A 22,016-nucleotide genomic window follows, 5' to 3' on the forward strand; every position below is an offset into this window, starting at 1 on the left:
TTGTTCATCGTACCCCCTGGAGAGAGAGAGGCCTCTGTGACGTCCTCGTAATCCAGTGGGAATCGATCATGACCAGTGACTACTGATTCCTCTCTCAGTCAGAGCACATTGATTTGTACACACGCAAGCGGCCAGACTGACGCACGGAAACGGCGTGAGAGAAACGTCAACTCCAACACGGAGAGTTCTGTAGCCACGCGCATATACACAATGTGGCCATTTTATAACTCAATACGTTACATTCTGCCTGTTCTTGCCTGATCTACAAGCTACGAGCTTGTAGATCTGCTATTTTTGAAGAATCGTGAAAATGTGTCGCAAATCTTTGAATAACTGAGTACATAAAATAATCATACAAACAATTAAGACAACAAATTAAACAAAACTAGACAAGAAACGAATAAATACATTACACTACGAAACCTTTACATAAAAGATAATACACTACAGACGATACAATACAATACCGTACAATAAATAAATAAATAAATAAAAGAGGAAAAATAAATTAAGACAATGCCATTGAACCTGGGTAATATTAATTTACACTGTATCCAAGGAAAAATAAAAGAGAAAGGGATGTTGCGCTCACACCACAATGGGATCTCCAACAGCAATATGCATTATGTATCCTCCCCATTTCTGGATATATTTATCCAGTCTGTCGGACCTCCTATATGCCATTTCTTCATATGCTGCAACCTTGCCTATCTCCACAAACAAGTCATGAAACGAGGGACTCCCTGACGCTTTCCAACCCCTCATCAGCACCTGTCTACCAATCATGATTGAATATATATATTCTTTCGCAGCGAACATTTTTAACTAAAATGTTTGCTTTTGGGAGGTCCCTGGAACTACATATTTTCAGATGGGGTCAATACAGATACAGATAATTCTGGGGGTCCTTGACATGAAAAAGGTTGAGCACCACTGACATAGAAACATAGGTTTTTCAGAAAACTGGATTTAGAAGACAGTTTGTAGAATCGGCCTCAGTTGGAAATGCATGCCCCAGATATTATGTCTGTGTCCCGTTTATGCCCATATATGGAGTTCTTTGTCAGCCATGCCTAAATATGGAATGCAGACGTCAGAATGATGTCAGAACAGTCCAGATCCATATATGGACACTGGGCAGGGGCCCTTTGTGGCGGTTCTGGACAACTGTGGGTCCGACCGACTCGACACCGGGCACTGCACTCCCTCTGGGGGTGTGGAACACGTCTGTTGAATTTGAAGTCGGTGGGGCAAACGGTTCTCGAGTTAGGTGGTTACAGACGTACGTCGTACGTACAGAGATTTGGTCATTTATAGATAGATATAGATAAAGTCAATTAATCCATTTAGGACTGACGTCGATTATTACACAATATTATTATACAACTTACTGACACTGCATGTGTTCAAGGATGTTGATGTGCACTGCTGTTTCCTCAATGCTGTTTACACGTGCGCACACACACGCATACATGCACACGCACGCTCACACACACACACACACACACACACACACACACACACACACACACACACACACACACACACACACACACACATATAACAATGCTCACACACCTGCCCACACCCACTGCTCCCTATAATGTGACCATAAAGGTGTGTGAAGTGTTGAGTTTCATAGCTCCCCATGGGACTGTCAGTGTCTCCATTTAAAACATCCCCCGCCTTTTATCATACTTCTGTGAAAGTCATGAAGCTCTCTCTCTCCCCCCCTCTTTCCATTACGACGTGGTTGCTCCTCAGTCCCCCCCCCCCCGCCCTGGGATTGTATGGCGATGGCTTTTCTAGGTCTGCTTGCATTGTGCGTGATGATGCTCACAGCCAAGATGGCTGCCTCCGTGTCTCCATGCCTCCCACCATTTTATGCCCAGGAATGATAATGACTAGCTTGAGGAAGGACGCCTTGTTTTGAAAACCCCGGACAGAGGGGGGGGGAATGAGGGAATGAGAGAGAGAGAGACAGTGAGTGGAACAGTGACAGCGGGAGGAGAGGAGAGAGAGAGAGGTAGAGCGAGAGAGGAGAGAGAGACAGAGACAGAGAGTACTAGTGACTTAGTGAAATATTATGTGATATCATGGGGGACATGCATGGTGAGGGAATATGTGACTATTAAGACAATAATTTGATATAAGACAATAAATATGACAAGTATTGAACTAGCAGAGCAGTCGGTAATGAAAACTGATGTGATGTAAGGAAGAGTAACGGGAAGGCATGATTCAATTTAACCCTGACGGGGTGGAAATGGACATGCGAGGATGTGTGTGTGTGTGTGTGTGTGTGTGTGTGTGTAGGTCCTCATAATGAGTGTCTTCTCTCTTAAACAGCTGTAACTGCTGTCTGTCTCCCTCCTTCCCTCCCTGCCTTCCTTAAGTTCCCTCTCTCTCCCTCTGCCTGTCTGTCATCTCTCTCCCTGTGTGTGTGTGTGTGTGTGTGTGTGTGTGTGTGTGTGTGTGTGTGTGTGTGTGCGCGCGTGTGCGTGTGCGTGTGCGTTCCTGTGCGAGGTAGAACTGCTGCCAGCGTTCTGGTGAAACCCGAGTCCGCTATGTGCTTTATGACTTTGTGACAAAGAACCAGATCTCTGGGGCTGGCTGGCTGACAAATGACCTCACAGCCTGGCTGGCTTGCAGGCTGGCTCGACAGTTACTTGGCAGAACCAACTGCTGCCTGGTGAACTCTTGTTGTTGACTACTAGCCATCTGGACAAATTGACTTGCCGACGACTGGCCCATACTGCTGCTATGTTCTGACCAACCCCGCCTGGCTAACTAACTCAATGACTGGCTTGCTGGCTGGCTTGCTGCTGACTGAGTGAATGAATCACTGGTTGGCAGCGAAGGCTGCTCAGCTGACTGACTGACTGACTGTCTGACCCCATCATGAGGTCTGTGGAAGTCCTTAAGCCATTTAGGCCCGACGTTGACATTTAAAAATAAATATTTTTATTTTTATAAAAAAAAAACTCATGTTTCTATATCAGTGGTTCTCAATATTTCATGTCAAGGACCTCAAAAATCATATGTAATATGCGCCCCCCTCCCATCTGAAAATATGTTGTTCCAGGGACCCTCCTGCAGAAGCAAAGATTTTAGTTAAAAACTGAAAGACATTTTCACGATTTTTCAAGTATAACATGATGCTTAACACACCTAAAGGGGTTCCCGTACAGAATGGGTTAAGCAGTCTCAACAGATTATTATAATGTTAAACAAACAGCATTTGGCACATGGAAATTGTCTTTTGCGCCACATACAGCTGTCCTCTCTGACAAAAATACAAAGCGTACCTTCGCCACAGCGTCTCTCTCAAGATGGAACAAAAATGCCACAGATTAAACATTGCATCGTCCCAATTACTTTTTTCCAATGCAATGGAACTGCCACCCCATATTAGTGGTGGGAGAAAGCTAACTTAGGTTACTTTGTGGATACAGTCGTGGATGATCACTGACTGGTACAAACTGGGCTGTTCTTGATTTTAGGACACATTTTTAACCAATTTAGGACAGGCCGATACTAAAAATGTGTTCTAGTTCTAAATCCTAAAACTTTTCTGAAAAACCTATGTTTCTATGACAGTGGTGCTCAACCTTTTTCATGTCAAGGACCCCCAGAATTATCTGTATTTGGACGGCGACCCCCATCTGAAAATATGTTGTTCCAGGGACCAAAGATTTGACTTAAAAACGTTCGCTCTGAAAGAATATATATTCAAAGATTTGCGCCACATTTTCACGATTTGCATGATTACATGCATCCAGCAACAACATGAGCGCGTGCGTGCGTGTATGCATGTATGCGTGCGTGCATATGTATGCGTGCGTGCATATGTATGCATGTATGCGTGCATGTATGCATGTATGCATGTATGCATGCAAATCGTGAAAATGTGGCACGCACACACACAGTCAGACAGTCAGACAGTCACACAGTCTCACAGTCACACAGTCACACATACTACATACATACTGTATTATGCCCTCTAGTTTGAGGGCACTAAACTGATGTGATCTATCGACAGTGATCCAGCAGAGTGTTTAGTCTGAGTTCTTAGGGTAATGAAATCTCCTGCTAGCGTTGAGATTCAAAAGTATTTTGATTTGAAACCATGTGCGTGTGTGCATGCGTGTGTACGTGCGTGCGTGCGTGCCAGCAATGTTCCGCTGACGATGTACCCGTTTGATCAATATCGGCCATTTCCAAACGGCAAAACATGTTACTTCCCCTTTCCCTTCATTTGGATAAGTGCACGTAGACTCTGGAGTCTGGCTGTGGCACACAGACTGGAAAGAAACCGGGCCTCTTCCTTACTTCCTTCACCAATGATACTAACGAAGGTAAGGTAGTGGCCCGCTTTTAGCCCACTGACACAGACCATGGACGGGCCAAAGTGGCCGACAAAAAGGCTACTATAAAGAATGCAACACAGTTTCACGTCAGTGTTATGCTTAATGTTGCGTGCTGCAGTGCTGGCGTCACTCAGGGGGAAATGGCATATTTATAGATCTGCTACTATCGGCATGTGGCACCGGCGTGCGAAGAATACCCTTAAATAATCACGCTTTGCTGCCCTCAAACGGGAGGCACATGTTGTTGCTGGATGGACGCATGGATGCACGTGGAACGAAATGCATGGATTTCAACAGTATTATCCTTTACCCTCTCTTCTCGTGTCCTCCTAATCCAGAAGGACAGCAGACACACACATGATCCTTGTAATCTCTTCCTTCTCCAGCAGAAAAGCCTGATAACATTTAAAATTGCGTCTGTCTCGCCTCCTGCACGCCAGCTCGTGCCAGCCTGTAACATCACGACGTACTCTACAACCCCAGGACCTGTTTTTTTAATCGTTTTTTAGAGACAATACATGATAATAAAACAGTGTGGATGATATTGAAACATGAGTTAGCAAGTGTACGATTCATCTACACTATATTCCAAAATTCATTCACCAGCTATTGACAGAACAGCCGACAGAATTCTCATCACCTACAGTACCAAGCCTTTGGAAAACACATCCCGAAATACATTGGTATATAATATATATCAACGCAATCCCTCAACTGTTATTTTATAATGTTTACTGCAACGCACGACCTGATGTGTTAAATCACCCGGCTCCGGAGCACGACAGACACGAGGCCACTTGTGTAAATGTCACTTCCATCTCATGCCTCTCAATGACTTGACTGCGGCCTCCCGTGTCGAGACCCAGCTGCTACACCGTAGAAACAAATCATAAGGCAAAGGATGAGAGGATGTGGCTATTAGGAAGGAATCGCTCAACGTGTGATGTCCACCTGTCAGGGTTCTGTTTGGATTTGTTTTTAACAGTGTGTGTATTGGAGGAGTTTGAACGTGCAGTTCATTCAGTCTGTGTGTGTGTGTGTGTGTGTGTGTGTGTGTGGGGGGGGGGGGGGTTGTTGAGCGTTTATTTACAATCTAGGCTTTGTGGTGTGCGTGATTAAATTTTCCGACTCATCCACGTTTGCTGTGCGTCGTCCGTGTCTATGTGCTGTGTGCACATCATTCTGTGTGTCCTCAGTGGTTGTTTAACTCTTGAGGGTGTAACATACTAAGTCTAGATTCATTGTACATTATCAAGCGTCATAAACACCAACATTCGTACATTCTTCTGAGCATTACGACTGGACATATGAACGCTGTGGAGTTTTCAGTGTGGTGCTAGCGTGTGATGACATTGCTTTATTAGCCCGTGTTATCTCGTAATGTTCAGAATCAGCCCGGTGTGGTGTTGTTGTTTTTTTTAATGCCGGCCTCTCCACAATATCCTCCCCAGACAGGCAGTCGATAAACATCACCGCTTACCAGCCTGTCTCATAACGGATACCAGGCCCCCATTGTTCCCCGTTTTGATTCTCGCTGTGAATGTTATTGTCGTGTCCCTCCTTGTAATCATGACCAAAATCCATCCAACGCCCAAAAGACAGCATCACGGCGAAAAGTACCACGGACAGTTAACTGTAGTGGTGTAATTATGCATTTTTCTCAGTCTAGTCTGAAGACGAGGGCTGAGCGGTCGTTGGACGCCTGTGTGTCCTGATTTACGGCCCAGCAGAATGTTCACAATAGATGTGGCGGTGATGCGAAGCGCACGCATATAAATTATGAACAACAAGTCGTGCTCTCTTGCGCACGCCGTGTGTGTATTCATTGTCAAAATGTCAGACTTTATTGACGCTATAAATTCATGCTCGGCAACAACTCACCGGGACACTTTATATTAACAAGTAGTATGAATTCCCCTATACACATACTGTAATATTAGACTACATACAGTACACTGCATGTATACAGTATATTCTCATTTTGGTGTAAGTTGGCATGTTGGACTGTGACAATGACTCGCATGCTTGACCATGTGTTCTTGTGTGTTTCTCTGCTCTTTCAAATTCCATGCAAATTATTATTGCGACCGCAAGTCACGTTAACTATGAAAACGTACATTTCCTGTCAGGCGGTAGGTTGGATGGTTGATTGGATGGTTGGTTGGTTGGTCACCCCAGACATGACCATATACTGTAAGGTCTTGGATCTCCATTTATGGAACTGTTCTGACATTCCATATGTTGATCTGACCACATCAAACCCTAGGTACACAATAATCTCATTTGAGGATCCATCATGACACAAAACATTTTCAAATGGTGTTCCACAGCCAAATGTTTGAGAACCAACCACTATTGAGTCTCTCTATAGGTTATCTATATCCTGGCCTGGAGAAATACACTAGAGAAGGACTCTTGTTTGTTTGCGGCACAATATGGAGTGTTATTTGAACTCTTGACTAGAGTTAATTGAACACTTCCGGTGTTCACCACTTTATGGCGTGCGTGTCCCATTACTTCTCTGTCAACTTAACACTAATGATGGTTCTGCAGGGCTCGAAATTGCGACCATTTGCCTGAATTTTAATCTTTGCGACCTACTGTAAAAATATATTTGGGAGCACCAGTGCCACTGCCACTACACATAATTATGTGACTGGCCAGAATCAGTGTAGACTAGAGGGTCCTCATCTGGCGATGTTTGATGGTCTCTTTGAAGAGATGGATGGATGAGGGACAGAAAGTCTGGACACTACATTTTAAATTCTGGCATGCATTTTTATTCTTTAGTCATTTTATGTTATTTGTAAACCACACGTATTATTGTTTTTATGAATGTAAAAAATCGATTACATATTGGTGCTCCTTAGATTTTGGTGGGTGCTCCTAATTTTTTGCTGGTGCTCCTTCATTTTGAAATTGGTAGCACAATCGCTACCAAGTAAAAAAGTTAATTTTGAGCCCTGTTCTGAATACTCAACTCAGCTTTATTTATAGAGCACGTTTAACATGACCAGGTCAACCCAAGTGCTGTATTGCTCATTACTCGCTCTCAATTCAATTATTGGCATGAGGGAAGCTAGGAGTATGTATACAATTAAAAGGGAAATAAAGAAATGAGTAAATGAGAATTTGTCATTATACAGAGGTACAACGACATGTTGAAAGCTGAGCTTTTAGGTGCAGGACCACATGGCAAAATATGTGCTCAACAACACAACCTGAGTGTATTAACAAAATCACACCCGTGTGAACTGAGTGGTGCAACTCTCCTCTCTCTCTCTCTCCCCTCCCTCCTCTCTCTCTCTCTCTCTCTCTCTCTCTCTCATATATATTAGCAGGCAACAGTGCAGCACTATCTCTCTCTGTTTCTGGCACAACAGTGCCCCTACTGGTACTCATAGTCATACTGGTGCTCATTAACACACACATTAACGTCACATAGGTGAACACGGACATTGCTGTTCCTTGGAGTGGTTGCACCACTCAAACAATGCATGAACGCATTGCAGAGCTCTGTTGCAATGCGAAATTAGCTTACAAGGCCATAATAAGCATTGGAGCATTTGCTGTCAGAAATTGTTATACACATGATAGGAAAGGTTATCTTGGGATAAACTTGGCATTGAAACAAATGGCAGCTATATTTCAATGTTTTTTGCATTCAGTTTTTCAAATGTGTTTAACTGTCTTCTTTATTCTCCCCCCCCCCTCCTTTATCTCCAGGATGAAGAGGAGGAGATTAAGCTGGAGATTAATATGCTGAAGAAGTACTCCCACCACAGGAATATAGCCACCTACTATGGAGCCTTCATCAAGAAGAGTCCACCTGGACACGATGACCAGCTCTGGGTGACTGCTCCATTTATATATGTTTAATTTATAATTTAACAGGTCATTTCGAGGAAGCAGTCTGATTTGTTTGAAACAGTCTTCTAGTCGTGGTTCAAACGAGCACCACTCCACGCCTAATCAAAACAAAGAATTCTCTGTTTTCACAGAGCACAGAAAACTCGGTGGCTAGGCTATCTTAGATTCTCTTAGTTTTAAGGGTAACTGTTGTATAATTGCAATATTACACTTGAGGGGGTGGTTTAACGTCATTAATGCACTTCTGCGTTGCTTTCGGAGACATTTAGAACCTGGTGTCGGTCGGGTAGGACACCTACTAGAGGGAGACGACAGACGATAAAGCCTATTGTATTTGATTGATTGTAGCTTCCAGGCAGAAATATTCTGACCACAGAGATGGAGGCTGCATGGCTGGGGGGCCACAGTACGTCTTTTTTAGGCATGTGCCTGCCACTGGTAATGCAGAGCAACTGAGAAATGGCTGCAACATTAGAATACACCTCTGCTCTAAACGCTCTGTTCAGCGACCTGAGGAGGAGTAACCAACACAATGGAGTGCTGCAGGGGTCAGAGTGGCAAGACAAACATTCCTGTGATCCTGGGAACAGGGGGGACGGGGACGGCGGGGACAACGACTACCGGTACAGGAGGAACTAAACCAGAATAGAACCAGGTCTCTCTAACCTGGGATCAGTGGGTGGCCAGTCTTTCTGTGTATTTGTCTCACAATAAATAACATTTGTTATTTATTTATTTAGTTAAAATGCAGGAAGCGTGCCCTTTTTGTTCCATATTATTCCTAAAACAATAATGATGCTGCCCTGACAAAACTCAGTCTAATCACGAATCGGCACAATCAACTGATGATATTTCTAATGTGATTAATCCGTTCTCAAATCTTCTATCGACGTCGGCTATAGGTGTGCTGTCATGCCCATTTCAGCACGGCTGGATAGCCTATTTCAGCCAATTGCCCTTTTTTGGGGCGGCAACTTAACCGCATACAACACACATTGTTATAGAGCGTAAATAAACAACGCTATAGCGAGAGGGACTGTGCCCTATCATCACAGCTCTCTTTTCTCCATTTCTTAAACTGGCTGTCTCTGTCTCGCTCTCTCTCACACACACACACACACACACACACACACACAGACACTCTGCTGTCTGGCTTTCTTTCTCTCTCTCTCTCTCTCTCTCTCTTTCTATCTCTCTCTCCCTCAACCTCCGGCTCTGACTATCCTCACTGTTCCTCTGTGTCAACAATAGCTCCCCCCTCATCCTCCGCCTCCACCCCTCTCGTCTCAGAGGAGTTTCGTGTTTGCCTGCTTGTGTTACGTTTTAACGGTCTCCGTGGTTCTCCAACGCTCCCTCCGAACAACAGTCCGCTGAGATGGAGAGAATAGGGACGTCAATACCTTTTCATAGCGCCATTGACGCCGGGCCTCGCGTGGGACGGTGAAACGAGAGAGCATGCACAGTCGACCTCAAAGAATGTTCAGTTTACTCAGTCTGACTCTTACGGATTTTTAAACAAACACCTGGTTTTTACCGTGCAGGGGTCAGGAAAGAAGTGCAGAGGTTAATGGAAAGTGCGATGGGCTGGAGAGAAGTGGGTTTGGAGAACGGAGACGGTTGGGAATGGCATCAGGATTAAGACTTCCTTTTATGTGAGGGTGCAACAGTTTAGCGGATTCGAATGCCATCAATGCATTGAAAGGGACAAAATTATGTTTAATCAGAGCATCGCGATGCTCTCAGTAGCCGTCTGCTGACCTACCGTCTCCAGCGTGAAACGTTGTATTGTGACGTTTTGGAGAAATTCAGTATAGAGGTTATGCACATGCATAAAGTGAATGGCAAAGTGAGAGGCAAAGTGAGTTTAACGTTGTTTAATGCAATCAGATAGGACTTTTCTGTATGGATGTATGGGCTGTCAAGGCCAGAAGGTATTGTTTTGCCACTCAGTACTGGCATTCCTGCATAACATCCAGGTATATCAGTCTTAGCCGGTCACGTAAGTCCCCTAAACTATCAGTCTTAGCCGGTCACGTAAGTCCCCTAAACTATCAGTCTTAGCCGGTCACGTACGTCCCCTAAACTCATATCAGTCTTAGCCGGTCACGTACGTCCCCTAAACTCATATCAGTCTTAGCCGGTCACGTAAGTCCCCTAACCTCATGTCAATCTTAACTGGCCACGTAAATCAGTTTACAACATGTGTTGTCGCTGTCAAAATCGTGATCAACCACACAGAATGCAGCCTACTGAGATCTTGGTACAGTAGGTCAGCAGACCTTGAGAGAAGGAGTTGAGAGAGAGAGAGAAGTGAGAGTTACTAACTCTCACACAGTCGCTATTATCTGTTATTACAGCTGCTTCCCTGAACCCTGCACAACCCCCACTGTTATGGCTATAATGTGTGTTTGTGTGTCACGTGAGAGTTTCCAGGCATTCTCCATAATTATACCTATTGATGCACAATGTATCAATCATATCAGTACCAGACGATAATGCGTTATCCGTATCGGACAGATATCAAAAGTGATAACTAGCATCCGTAGTTCTAGTCCATATCCTGCATCCACCTTTACTTAAGCAATATATTACACGAGAGGGGGTGGTTAATGTTATTCGCAGGCAGTCATTAATGCATGCCTGCGAAGTGCACACAGAAGTGCATTAATGACATTAAAACCACCCCCTCTCGTGTAATATTGCAATTATACAACAGTTACCCTTAAAACTAAGAAAATCACTGAAAAAACATATTTTTTTAATGACAGATGTAGTCACTACGACCTCAAATGTCCCCAAGAAACTAGCTAGCCTATAGCCACTGAGTTTGCTGCGCTCTGGGAAAACAGTGCAGCAGAATTCTTTGTTTTGATTAGGTGTGGAGTGGTGCTCGTTTGAACCACGGCTGGAAGGCTGTTTCAACCAATGAAACGACCTGTTGTATAATGTATGTTCATGTACTGTTCACTCAACCTCCTTGTCCTGCCTCTCCAGCTGGTGATGGAGTTCTGTGGAGCAGGTTCCATCACAGACCTGGTGAAGAACACCAAGGGCAACACGCTCAAGGAGGACTGGATCGCCTACATCTCCCGCGAGATCCTCAGGGTGAGTGCCCGGATCGCCGGATGCATGCATTACATGGTAATGCATGGTAAGATTGACTGAGTTAAGTTGATTGAGTTGAATACAGTTAAGTTGATTAAGTTGATTGAGTTGGATACTGTTTCTCCCGCTACAATTTCCTTGTATTTCTAGCTTATTGAAAGCATGTCATGTGTATTTGTCCAGTGCATAGCCTACTGCAAGCCTCGTTGATTAGATTTAGAAGACTTTGAAGCTCTTGCTACTGAAATGATCAATTTTTTTTTTTTTGAAATCCCATCATTTAACATGCATATCAATAGGTGAGGACAGCTTGCCATCGCAGAGTGGAATGGGTGGGCTTAACGAAGGGCTAATTGTCAGGCCACTTTTCTTTACTCCTCAGGGATTGACTCACCTACACGCCCATCATGTGATCCATCGTGACATCAAGGGCCAAAACGTTTTGCTGACTGAAAATGCTGAGGTCAAACTGGGTATGTGAAGGAGCGGTTTTGGTTTGATGTTTTGGTTCACAGTACCCAAAAGTATTGCTAAGCTCAGTCTTTGTTGTCCGTTTGATTATATGTGACCAGATTTGATCCAATGGCAGTACCTCAGTCAAATTTGGTCACATATATTTGTAATCCGATTTTTTTAAATCAATGCAATTAATCAGTTTACCCCAATAGCCACATGTCCACAACATAATGTTCCACTATTCACCTCAAGACTGAGGATTTTCCTGGTAGTTCTTTTTCTTGGTAGTTCTTTGGGATAACTAAGTTTAGATTACCTTAATTGGAGCGACGTTCACGCTTTCTATCCATTTGTTATGAGATTCTTAGAAGACAGGGACGCGTGAAAAGATTAAGAGACTCAGATGATGTTCATATGTAAACTCAAACATTATAGATGTCATTTACTGTAATACATAGCAATCCTCGTTACGAGGATTTCGATTTCGTAGCATAATGGACCAAAAGCTAAATAGCTACTCTATATATTAGCTATATATTGCCCTCTAAAAATCTGTAATTCTTTGTGCAATTACATGCAGTATGAGCCAAGTAAAAAAATAGTTTTGTCTTACTTAGCCTTAAACCGATATACTTTGCACCTTTTGTACCTGTTTTGTATCTCTGTTTCTGTATTAGCGTCTCTTAACTGGTTTTAACCTTTTCGGTTCCAGTTGACTTTGGCGTGAGTGCCCAGCTGGACCGGACAGTGGGCCGGAGGAACACCTTCATCGGGACGCCATATTGGATGGCTCCGGAGGTCATCGCTTGTGACGAGAACCCAGACGCCACCTACGACTACAGGGTAAGAAGCTCTGCCAGGGCAGAGGAGGTCACGCTAAACGGTACAGTGGGCACTAAAGTGGGGTCACATTACCAATAGTCAGACAACCAACAGTCCCTCTATTCCAATTGTCCGACACCCCAACAGCACCTCTCAGTTCAGACGGGTCTGATTTTTTATTCGAGTTAAACAAAAATGCTCACACTAAATGTTTGGGCTGAGAGCAAGTCTTACTATCAACTACTGTAACATTGTCTATACATAAGAATCAAATACACAAACATAGAAAAATCTCACTTAAAATGGTTCTCAAATACAGTGACATGCTATGTGATATGTGAAGATGAACAGAAACACAAATATACATGCATACGGTGTCCACTGCATCCATCTAATTCACCGTCCATGTGTTTTCAGAGTGACCTGTGGTCTTGTGGAATCACTGCCATAGAGATGGCTGAGGGGGCTCCTCGTAAGTTCTCCCATGTCATCTCCCATGTTAAACCATTTTGGACTGAGGTCGATTTCCTGAAAAACCAATGTTTCTATGTCAGTGGTGCTCAACCTTTTTCACGTCAAGAACTCCCAGAATTATCTGCATTTGGCCGCGGACCCCCCCTCTGAACATGTTGTTCCAGGGACCCCCCATAAGCAAATATTTGAGTTAAAAACGTTCCCTCTTCAAAAATTCGTGTTCGCTTTTCAAAAATAGCAGACCTACAAGTTCATAGCTCGGCACTCTGTGCCGTGCTATGAGCTTGCAGATCTGCTATTTTTCAACAGCTAAAGCATAACATAATGCTTAAAACACCAAAAGGGGTTCCCGGCTTCCGCTCAAAATGGGTTAACCTAATCACAAACCCTTTGAGCCTAACGCGTATTCCCTATAGTCAAGTATACACTATTCAGTAATTTTCTTTTCTTTTCTGTTTTAGAGTTATAAAACAACCCTAACAACAAAACATATAATGAATAATAGGATAAAAAGGGTTAACAAAAAAATCCCTGGAGATAAGAATCAAAGATAACAGGGAAGAGTTCATCCTGGAACGTATTTTGGAGCTGTGAATATTCCCATTGCCTAAAACTGAAATGAAGATATCTGAAATAAAAGAAACGCCTTTTGTAAAACCTTCCGTTGGAAGAGTAGTCTCTGTTATCAACAGTCTCTGTGTGATTTGTTTACCCCCCCCCCATGCAGCGCTGTGTGACATGCATCCAATGAGAGCGCTCTTCCTCATCCCCAGAAACCCTCCTCCTCGACTCAAGTCCAAAAAATGGTATGTTATCTCATGTTTCATTAATATCACTAAAGTACAGCAGCATTTAGTAATAATATCTCCACTTTTCTACAAGCTGTACACGGATGACATTCTCTCTGGCGAATACATGAAATGTACGTAAGATCACAGACATTCTAGCGCTATTAACAATATTGGGAATGTGATTATTAGGAAAGCCAGACAATAGTGCCAGACAAATATTGTTGGCTGCTATGGGAGAGTCACAGAAAAAGTGAAAACAAGAGTCACTTGTCCAACGGACAAGTACATTTTTAATGCACTTGTCCAGAAAGATTTATTATATATAACCGGACAAGTCAAGTCCTGGTTGGTGACCGTTATTATAGTTGACGCGCTAGTATTTACAGTAGTGATACAGTACATACAACGTATATGGTAAATGGTGCATTTATATAGCGCCTTTATCCAAGGCACTTTACAGAGATTGTGCATCACATTCACCGATGGCGAAGGAAACCATGCAAGGCACCAACCTGCTCATCGGGAGCAATTAAGGGTTCAGCGTTTTGCTCAAGGACACTTCGACACTAACTCTGGGGGAGCCCCGGGATTGAACTGGGAATCATTCGGTTCCCAAGAGGCCAGTCTACCCCTGAGCCACTGCATACTGTATATGCAAACGCTTTTAGAGATATTGTTTTAAGAACATTATCTGTATTCAGAAAAATGCACATAAAGTGCACATAGACCCGCACACCGTCTGCACTTGCAATATGAACTTTATTGATTTAAGTTTCAATTTAGGTTTCAATACTTAAATTATTTCTTAAGGTTTATTTTCAGTCAGGTCAGTGTAGAGAGACAGAAAGGAAACCAAGGGCAGAGGGAGACGAGGAACAAGAAGCGAGACAAGATAATATTGGTCAGATTTGAACACCCGGTCCTCACACTCACAAGGAGCATAATGTGGTCTGTGCACTGACTGGCTCGAGCCACCATGGGCACACCACTGTCTCTGACTGCACCTGCTAACCTGTTAGCGCTATGCTCTACTAAATTTGTTCTATGTAAAAAAAAAAAAACACCCATCTAAATAAAGAAAAGTCACACTCAAAACTTCATGCCGATTCATTAAGCTGGATGTATTCTTCGGTGTGCAACAGTGCTGCTTGTGGACATAGAGCTGATCTACAAGCTCACGATGCCATGAGAGGCAAGCTTGTACAGTAGATCTATTCTCGGCAAGCAACACCGTGGTACGACGAAGCATAATGCTGCGTTCAACAGTACTAGCAGATACAATACACATACATAATACAGTCTAGGTGAAGTTGGGCCCAAATACATGGACCTCTATGGAGCTATGGGGTTTTTTGGGCCCAATGACGGCGCCACAACAGGCCATTATATGAACTTTCAGGAAGTCAGGATTTCCTACTGGCTTCAGACACTATTGGCTTCACTGCCCCCCTGGTGTGAACGCAGGCTTTAGTTGTAACACCTTGCCCATTTTTGTCGCGTGACATCAGACATCCTTGTGTCCCCGACCCTCCCAGGTCTAAGAAGTTCTTCAGCTTCATCGAGGGCTGCCTGGTGAAGAACTACACCCAGCGACCCCCCACCGACCAGCTGCTCAAACACCCCTTCATCAGGGACCAGCCTAACGAGAGGCAGGTGCGCATCCAGCTCAAAGACCACATCGACCGCACCAAGAAGAAGAGGGGAGACAAGGGTACGTCCAAATGGAACGTGACACTGTTGTGATTGTCATCATTAGCTCCAGCGTGATTTTGACAGCACATTTTGATTTAGTTTTAGTCTGTCTTTTCAGTAAAGGTATTTTTCTTTTTTGACTATGATCTTAGAGCTCTATTTTCGTCCATGCTAACCCCCTTACCCCTAAACTACTTTGCCTTTTTTCACTATTTTGAAAAACATTTTTGAATAGTTAAAATAGCCAATCCACAAGCTCACAATGTGTCGATGTAGATTGGGCTAGTTGAACTATTCAAAACTGTTTTTCAAAATAGTAAAAAAAAAAAAGGCAAAGACGTTTAGCAATTGCATGGACACAAATAGAGCCCTTTAGAAACATACTGGCTGGTTGCCACAACATGTAGCCGGAAGAGTAGTTATAGTGTTTATCGGCATTGGCCTGATGGCCACCTCAACGCTTGTTTCTTGGACCTCTGAGCATTAGCTCTTAAGCCAACATTTGTATTGTGTTCTCATCACCTCCTCAGACGAGACGGAGTATGAATACAGTGGCAGTGAGGAAGAGGAGGAGGAAACACCTGGAGAACAAGAAGGAGAACCAAGGTAACCAGTAGCATCTTTTCCTGAACCTCATTGTGATGCAGAACGTTGCCTGGATCAATGACAGGTCTGCTCTAGGTCAGGGGTTCTCAACGTTTTTGGCCAGGGACCCCCGGAGATGCTTTGGCAGTGTCTCGGGACCCCCGCCCCGCCCCCTCCTGACCCACAATATAAATTGACTGCTACAATAACCTTAATAATAGACGCAATACACCATAAATAAATACTGAAACCAGATAATCATTAGGGAAGGTGTATATGTGTACTTTATGTAAACTCTTCATTTCCATTTTCATTTGGAAAGAATATATATAATTTGGAGACCAAATAATGTGGTGACCCCCAGAGGGGTCGCGACCCACGGGTTGAGAACCCCTGCTCTAGGTCACGACAACACCAACATTTGAAACTCATGATCCTCGGTTTGAAGTTGTTCTTCTCACGATCATTGATCAACCTCCGTCTCGTCCCATCCCTCCCGGGGCGCATGCAGCTCCATCGTGAACCAGCCGGGAGAGTCGACGCTGCGCCGCGACTTCATCCGCCTGCAGCAGGAGAACAAGGAGCGCTCCGAGGCCATGCGGCGCCAGCAGCTCCTGCAGGAGCAGCAGCTCCGGGAGCAGGAGGAGTACAAGCGCCAACTACTGGCCGAGAGGCAGAAGCGCATCGAGCAGCAGAAGGAGCAGAGGAGGCGGCTGGAAGAGGTACGTTTATGGAGGAGAAATTAAGACTGAGACAAGATTCTACAAAACTGTCTTCTAAATCATGACCGTTTTCTGAACAACCTAATGTTTCTATATCAGTGCTTCTCAAACTGTGTCATGTCAAGGAACCCAAAAATCTAATGTAATCGGCCGCCGACCCCCATCTGAAAATATGTTGTTGCCTGGAAGCCACCGGAAGCAAAAAAACGTTTACTCAGTGCCGCTCTATGAGCTTGTAGATCTGATATCACTGCAAGCAAAGATGTGGGAATGCACCTCAATGATAGTCTTTATGTAGCACCTTTCTCATGGCAAAGTTTACAAAAGGGCTTCCACGTGGTAAGGCAGATGTATGAAAAAGGTGATCAAACGCACACAAAAATAGAAAACCTGATACAAAAACCTGGAACAAAAGATGAAAGGTTAGCATTTGGTACGTGTGGAATAGATCAGGTCCTTGACATCTTCATTGAACAATCACAGGCATGTGTCTGTGTCTGTAGTGTCTACTCATCCCGTCTGGGTCTGCTTCTATTTAGCACTCTTCCGTCTCTGCACAAGCTTTGCGTGTCTGTCGATCTGGTTTTTCTCAACAACACCGAGTTGGCATAGAATATGAGCATGTGTCTGCAGCCAGCGAGTCTGTCTGTGTATGCGTTGTTGTCTGTCACAGTTGTTATTCTATCTTGTCAGTAACGCTGGGGAAATAACCCTGGTTAGCCTCAGCCTAAAATTGCATGCCGTATGCCCATATTTGTTCACGTGTAAACATGTTTATTCATTTAAAACGTGAAACACCCACAGGGTTCCCTGTCATTAACCCATGGTGGTCTGTTCTTCAGAGAAGTGTGGTGGTAAAAAAGACCCTCCTCTGCCCCATGTTCGTTTGTTCTAAATTCGACTTGATTTCACAGAGACTGGCCTCTCTCTGGTTGCCTTCCACTAAGATGGTCTCTTAAGTAGCACTAGCAAACACATCAACGTTTTTTTATGGACAACTCTCGTTACTGTAAATGTGACGTGATCGTGAACCTAAAAGGATGTACATTACACATTTCTAACGGACCATAATATACAACTTAAAGCCTGAGTCTGGCCCAGATTTCGCTACGGCGATTTAATATACACAATCTGCACATAGTAGAGCGGGACACTATGGACAGTGTTTAAGGGTTTAGCCGCCCCGATGTAGTCGAAGCCGTCGAGATTATATCAATTTAGGACAAATCGGAACATGACCCAGTAGTTTGAGCTGCCTAACGATGGCCGTCTTAACGGAGGTCCGGCAGTAGCGACTGTAATCTGCGAAACCGCCGCCGTTAAATGTGCGATGCCGGCTCTTCTCACTGTCTGTTGCGTTTTACAAGTCTTCTTGTATGTTCGAGGCATTAACTGGATCATTGTAGGGATCACATGACTAATGTAAGGGCTCTCTGGTTCTTCTGACCCTTGCATTCCTCAGCATGGTGTTCTTGCAGTGCTGCGAATGCAATAATAAATCAAAGCTTTGTGCACTGTTGTTCTCATCGAGGGAGAGTCTCTGTAATAGGCACCGCAGCTAAATCTATAATGTATTGTCTAATATTATGCACCATAGACTCCATGTAATGGAAGCAGCCAGTCAAAATACTTGCAATCTCAGTATCTGGGAACCCATCGGCAAAAAAACGTAACTAAAAATAATGATCCTTTGAATTTGCCTCTGGGGGCACCGACCAGCGACCAATTCCCCATGCAGAGACCACCTTCAGCCCTCCTCTTCCAGTGGTGTGTCGTTGTTTACATTCCTACTAACAACAAACACTACAATGCGGAGCTCCGAATCTGTCTTGAGAGATTAAAATACTTGAAGACGGATTCAGTTAGATAAGCTCAGACAATAAACTCTAGAGCCAGTTATTGTGCTTCAGGGCAAAAAGAAAAACTATTATAATTAGATCCCGCAGACGAGGCATTTAAAAAGGCCTGCTCGGATCGGCCCTCGTTGTCAGTGAGCTGGATGTTCCTTTGTTGGCGTCTCTGGAAGGTTTGGCTGAGATCAAACTTCTCCTTCTTTTAGATTATATTTATAGAATACGACTCACTGTGAGCCTGATTTGATGTGATTTGAATGAAAATGGTACACAATCTTTGGAGGAGGGAAGCACTTTAATGTAAAGATCGGAGAATCGGAGCAGGGTATTTCGTTTTTAATTTGCAAACGACAGCTATTGAGCCAACTCCGTACATAATGGAACCAAATGGACCCACAAGGGTACATTTGTATAAGTCTCTGAGTTAAATGAACTGAAGATTTTACTGTGTGAACAGCTAAGGGGCATTTGGGCAGGAGTTCAAGTTTGGTTGTCTGCTACATGTTTTTTACACTGATATATTCCATGGACATGACTGTGCATGCCTATAGGTGTAATGCACAGACAATAATGGGGTGTCAATTTCAGTCATTGTCAACGAATGGAAAAGGTCAAAGCCCTTTAGCTACGTATACCACCAGGCCTTTATTTTTATTCAACGCTAGCGTCGCTACTCTACACTCTGACAGGTACCAAGATGGCCACCAGCACAGGAGGCCATGGATTCCCACACACCAACCATGGCCCCCGGGGCACACTCACAAGTCATGACGGTTTCTCGTAGATCACATGATGTGGTATATACATAGAAGCCTGCGGGCAGAGGTAGAAAACGGTACCCAAACGTTTCATCTAAGTAAAAGTATCAATACTGCAATATAGAAATCCTCTGTTACAAGTAAAAGTCCGCAATTCGAATCTAGTGAAAGTACAAAGGTTAATTAATTGACATCAAAATGTACTTAAAGTACCAAAAGTAAAAGTACTACACACTGTGCAGAAGTTTTCAAATGTAGGCTATATAAAAATAATATTTTGTGACGCATTGTGAGCTTGTAGACTGGCTATTTTCAAATGGCCAAAATGTGATTGATTGATTGATTGAAGTATTTATTAACAGATTGGAGAATTACAGTACATTTCAAGCACAACTCAATACAAATGGTGGCCCGTGTGACTCTAATGCCGATCAAATAATGGCCCTTGAAATGAAAGGTTGAGAACCACTGCCCTAGACTAGAGCTTCTTCCACTGTAGCGTTCCTCGCGAGACGATGACAGACGAATCGATGTTTAAACAGATCTGTGTCTGACGGCATTGACGGCCAACTGTTAGATAACGGCTGGGAGTTCAGCGCTGATTAAATGGTTATTGTTTTAAAACAGTACATGTAACGTTGACATCTCAGCGGGCCAACTCCTTTCCTGTCTGATGTCACAGCCAATGCGGTGATTGCTGTTTTTTTTTTTGCGTGATGACTTTACCATGACATTACGCAAAACGCAGCGGAAAGAAAACTCAACAGTGTGCAACCACCATAATTGTGTGGTTCGTATAAAGACAATGGTGAGAATAAGCAGATCTACATGCTTTCAACCCATTGCGATGCAACACTGAGAGCTTGTAGAGCGTGTATTTTCGCCATGTGACACCACCGTACGATGAAGAATAAAATGGGGGCTTGAGTGGTTGTGGTTTTTCATTACATACAGAATACTGTCGAACTAATTAGGCTTGATTTGTTATTTTAAGACGACCACAAGAGATGGCTGATTTTACACTTGGTTGCATGCAAAAAATAGCAGACCTACAAGCTCACAATGCGTCACAGTAACCAAAAATAAAATCACTTGTCTTTTAGTTCTACTGGATCTCTTCTCCACTAGTCCACTCCACTCCACGAAATTGTTTTATATTTAGTCTTACTATTTTAGTCACCGTAGCTTAGTTTTTACCTATAGTTTTCATTTAGTTTTCATCACTGAAAAAAGTTAGTCGACAAACATTTTAAGTCATCATTTTAGTTTACGAAATCAACACACACAAACACACACACACACACACACACACACACGATGTGATGAACGATAGTTGCAGCCCTATGAACAACATGGCGGTCCGTCCGATCGCGACGAGGCTCCTATCTGGACGCCTGACCTGACGATGACGATGATGCAAATGTTTTACAAATATTTTCACCTTGCTCACCTCTGTCGCCGCCCCTTGTGTCTGCCCACAGCAACAACGGCGCGAGCGGGAGATGAGGAGGCAGCAGGAGCGCGAGCAGCGGCGCCGCGAGCAGGAGGAGAAGAGACGCGTGGAGGAGATGGAGAGACGCCGCAAGGAGGAGGAGGAACAGCGCCGGTCCAACGACGACAAGAGGAGGGCTGACCGCGAACAGGTGAACAGGGCTGACCGCGAACAGGTGATCACTGAGGAAACACAGGAATACTACTACTGATGAAAGAGGACACACTAATGGTTAAAAAAACTAATTTCGGAGGATCGACCTCACTTTATCAATCACGTTTGCACACTGTCGCCGAATATTTAGTCCGTATATATTTTTTTGTTGTTGACCGAGGTAGATTTAATCAGTTTTTCGCTGCTGTCTAGTGAGGTCTATTGGGGTGTTGGTGACATTCTGACGGCTGGTGATAGCCTACTACTTTCTACTGTCTAGTGGGGTCTAGTGGGGTGTTGGTGACAGGCTGACAGCTAGTGATAGCCTACTACTTTCTACGGTCTATTGGGGTGTTGGTGTCAGGCTGACAGCTAGTGATAGCCTACTACTTTCTACTGTCTAGTGGGGTGTTGGTGACAGGCTGACAGCTAGTGATAGCCTACTACTTTCTACGGTCTAGTGGGGTGTTGGTGACAGGCTGACAGCTGGTGATAGCCTACTACTTTCTACTGTCTAGTGGGGTGTTGGTGACAGGCTGACAGCTAGTGATAGCCTACTACTTTCTACGGTCTAGTGGGGTGTTGGTGACAGGCTGACAGCTGGTGATAGCCTACTACTTTCGGATCCGCAAAACGCAGCGAAAAAACGTGTACCTTAACTGTGTGTGGGCCGTATAAAAACAATGGTGAAACTAGATATTGCTTTCAACCCATCGCGATGCGACACTGAGAGCTTGTAGAGCGTGTATTTTCGCCGTGCGACGCCACCGCATGACGAAGAATAAAATGGGGGCTTGAGTGGTTGTGGTTTTCATTTCATTACATACAGAATACTGTCGAACTGATTAGGCTTGATTGTTGTTTTAAGTCGAC

At 43.9% G+C, this 22,016-nt stretch overlaps 1 protein-coding gene across 14 annotated transcripts in view; it reads left to right on the top strand.

The window, feature by feature from the left end:
• The window catches only part of LOC308331047 (mitogen-activated protein kinase kinase kinase kinase 4-like), a 132,785-nt gene that overhangs the window by 74,124 nt on the left and 36,645 nt on the right, over positions 1–22,016 (top strand). For 8 of the 14 annotated variants that reach the window (XM_080786158.1, XM_080786152.1, XM_080786156.1 and 5 more), the window contains exons 4-13: positions 8,097–8,222; positions 11,235–11,345; positions 11,728–11,818; positions 12,514–12,644; positions 13,041–13,095; positions 13,825–13,903; positions 15,424–15,599; positions 16,111–16,186; positions 16,677–16,887; positions 20,980–21,141. In XM_080786158.1, coding sequence (XP_080642284.1) covers positions 8,097–8,222; positions 11,235–11,345; positions 11,728–11,818; positions 12,514–12,644; positions 13,041–13,095; positions 13,825–13,903; positions 15,424–15,599; positions 16,111–16,186; positions 16,677–16,887; positions 20,980–21,141 — 1,218 coding nt within the window. Of the gene's footprint in view, positions 1–8,096; positions 8,223–11,234; positions 11,346–11,727; positions 11,819–12,513; positions 12,645–13,040; positions 13,096–13,824; positions 13,904–15,423; positions 15,600–16,110; positions 16,187–16,676; positions 16,888–20,979; positions 21,166–22,016 lie in introns of all 14 variants that reach the window. The other 6 variants (XM_080786151.1, XM_080786157.1, XM_080786162.1 and 3 more) reach the window with 1 other exon arrangement.

The sequence above is a fragment of the Protomyctophum bolini genome, assembly GCF_963924005.1.
Source record: "Protomyctophum bolini genome assembly, chromosome: 16".
NCBI classification, from domain to species: domain Eukaryota; kingdom Metazoa; phylum Chordata; class Actinopteri; order Myctophiformes; family Myctophidae; genus Protomyctophum; species Protomyctophum bolini.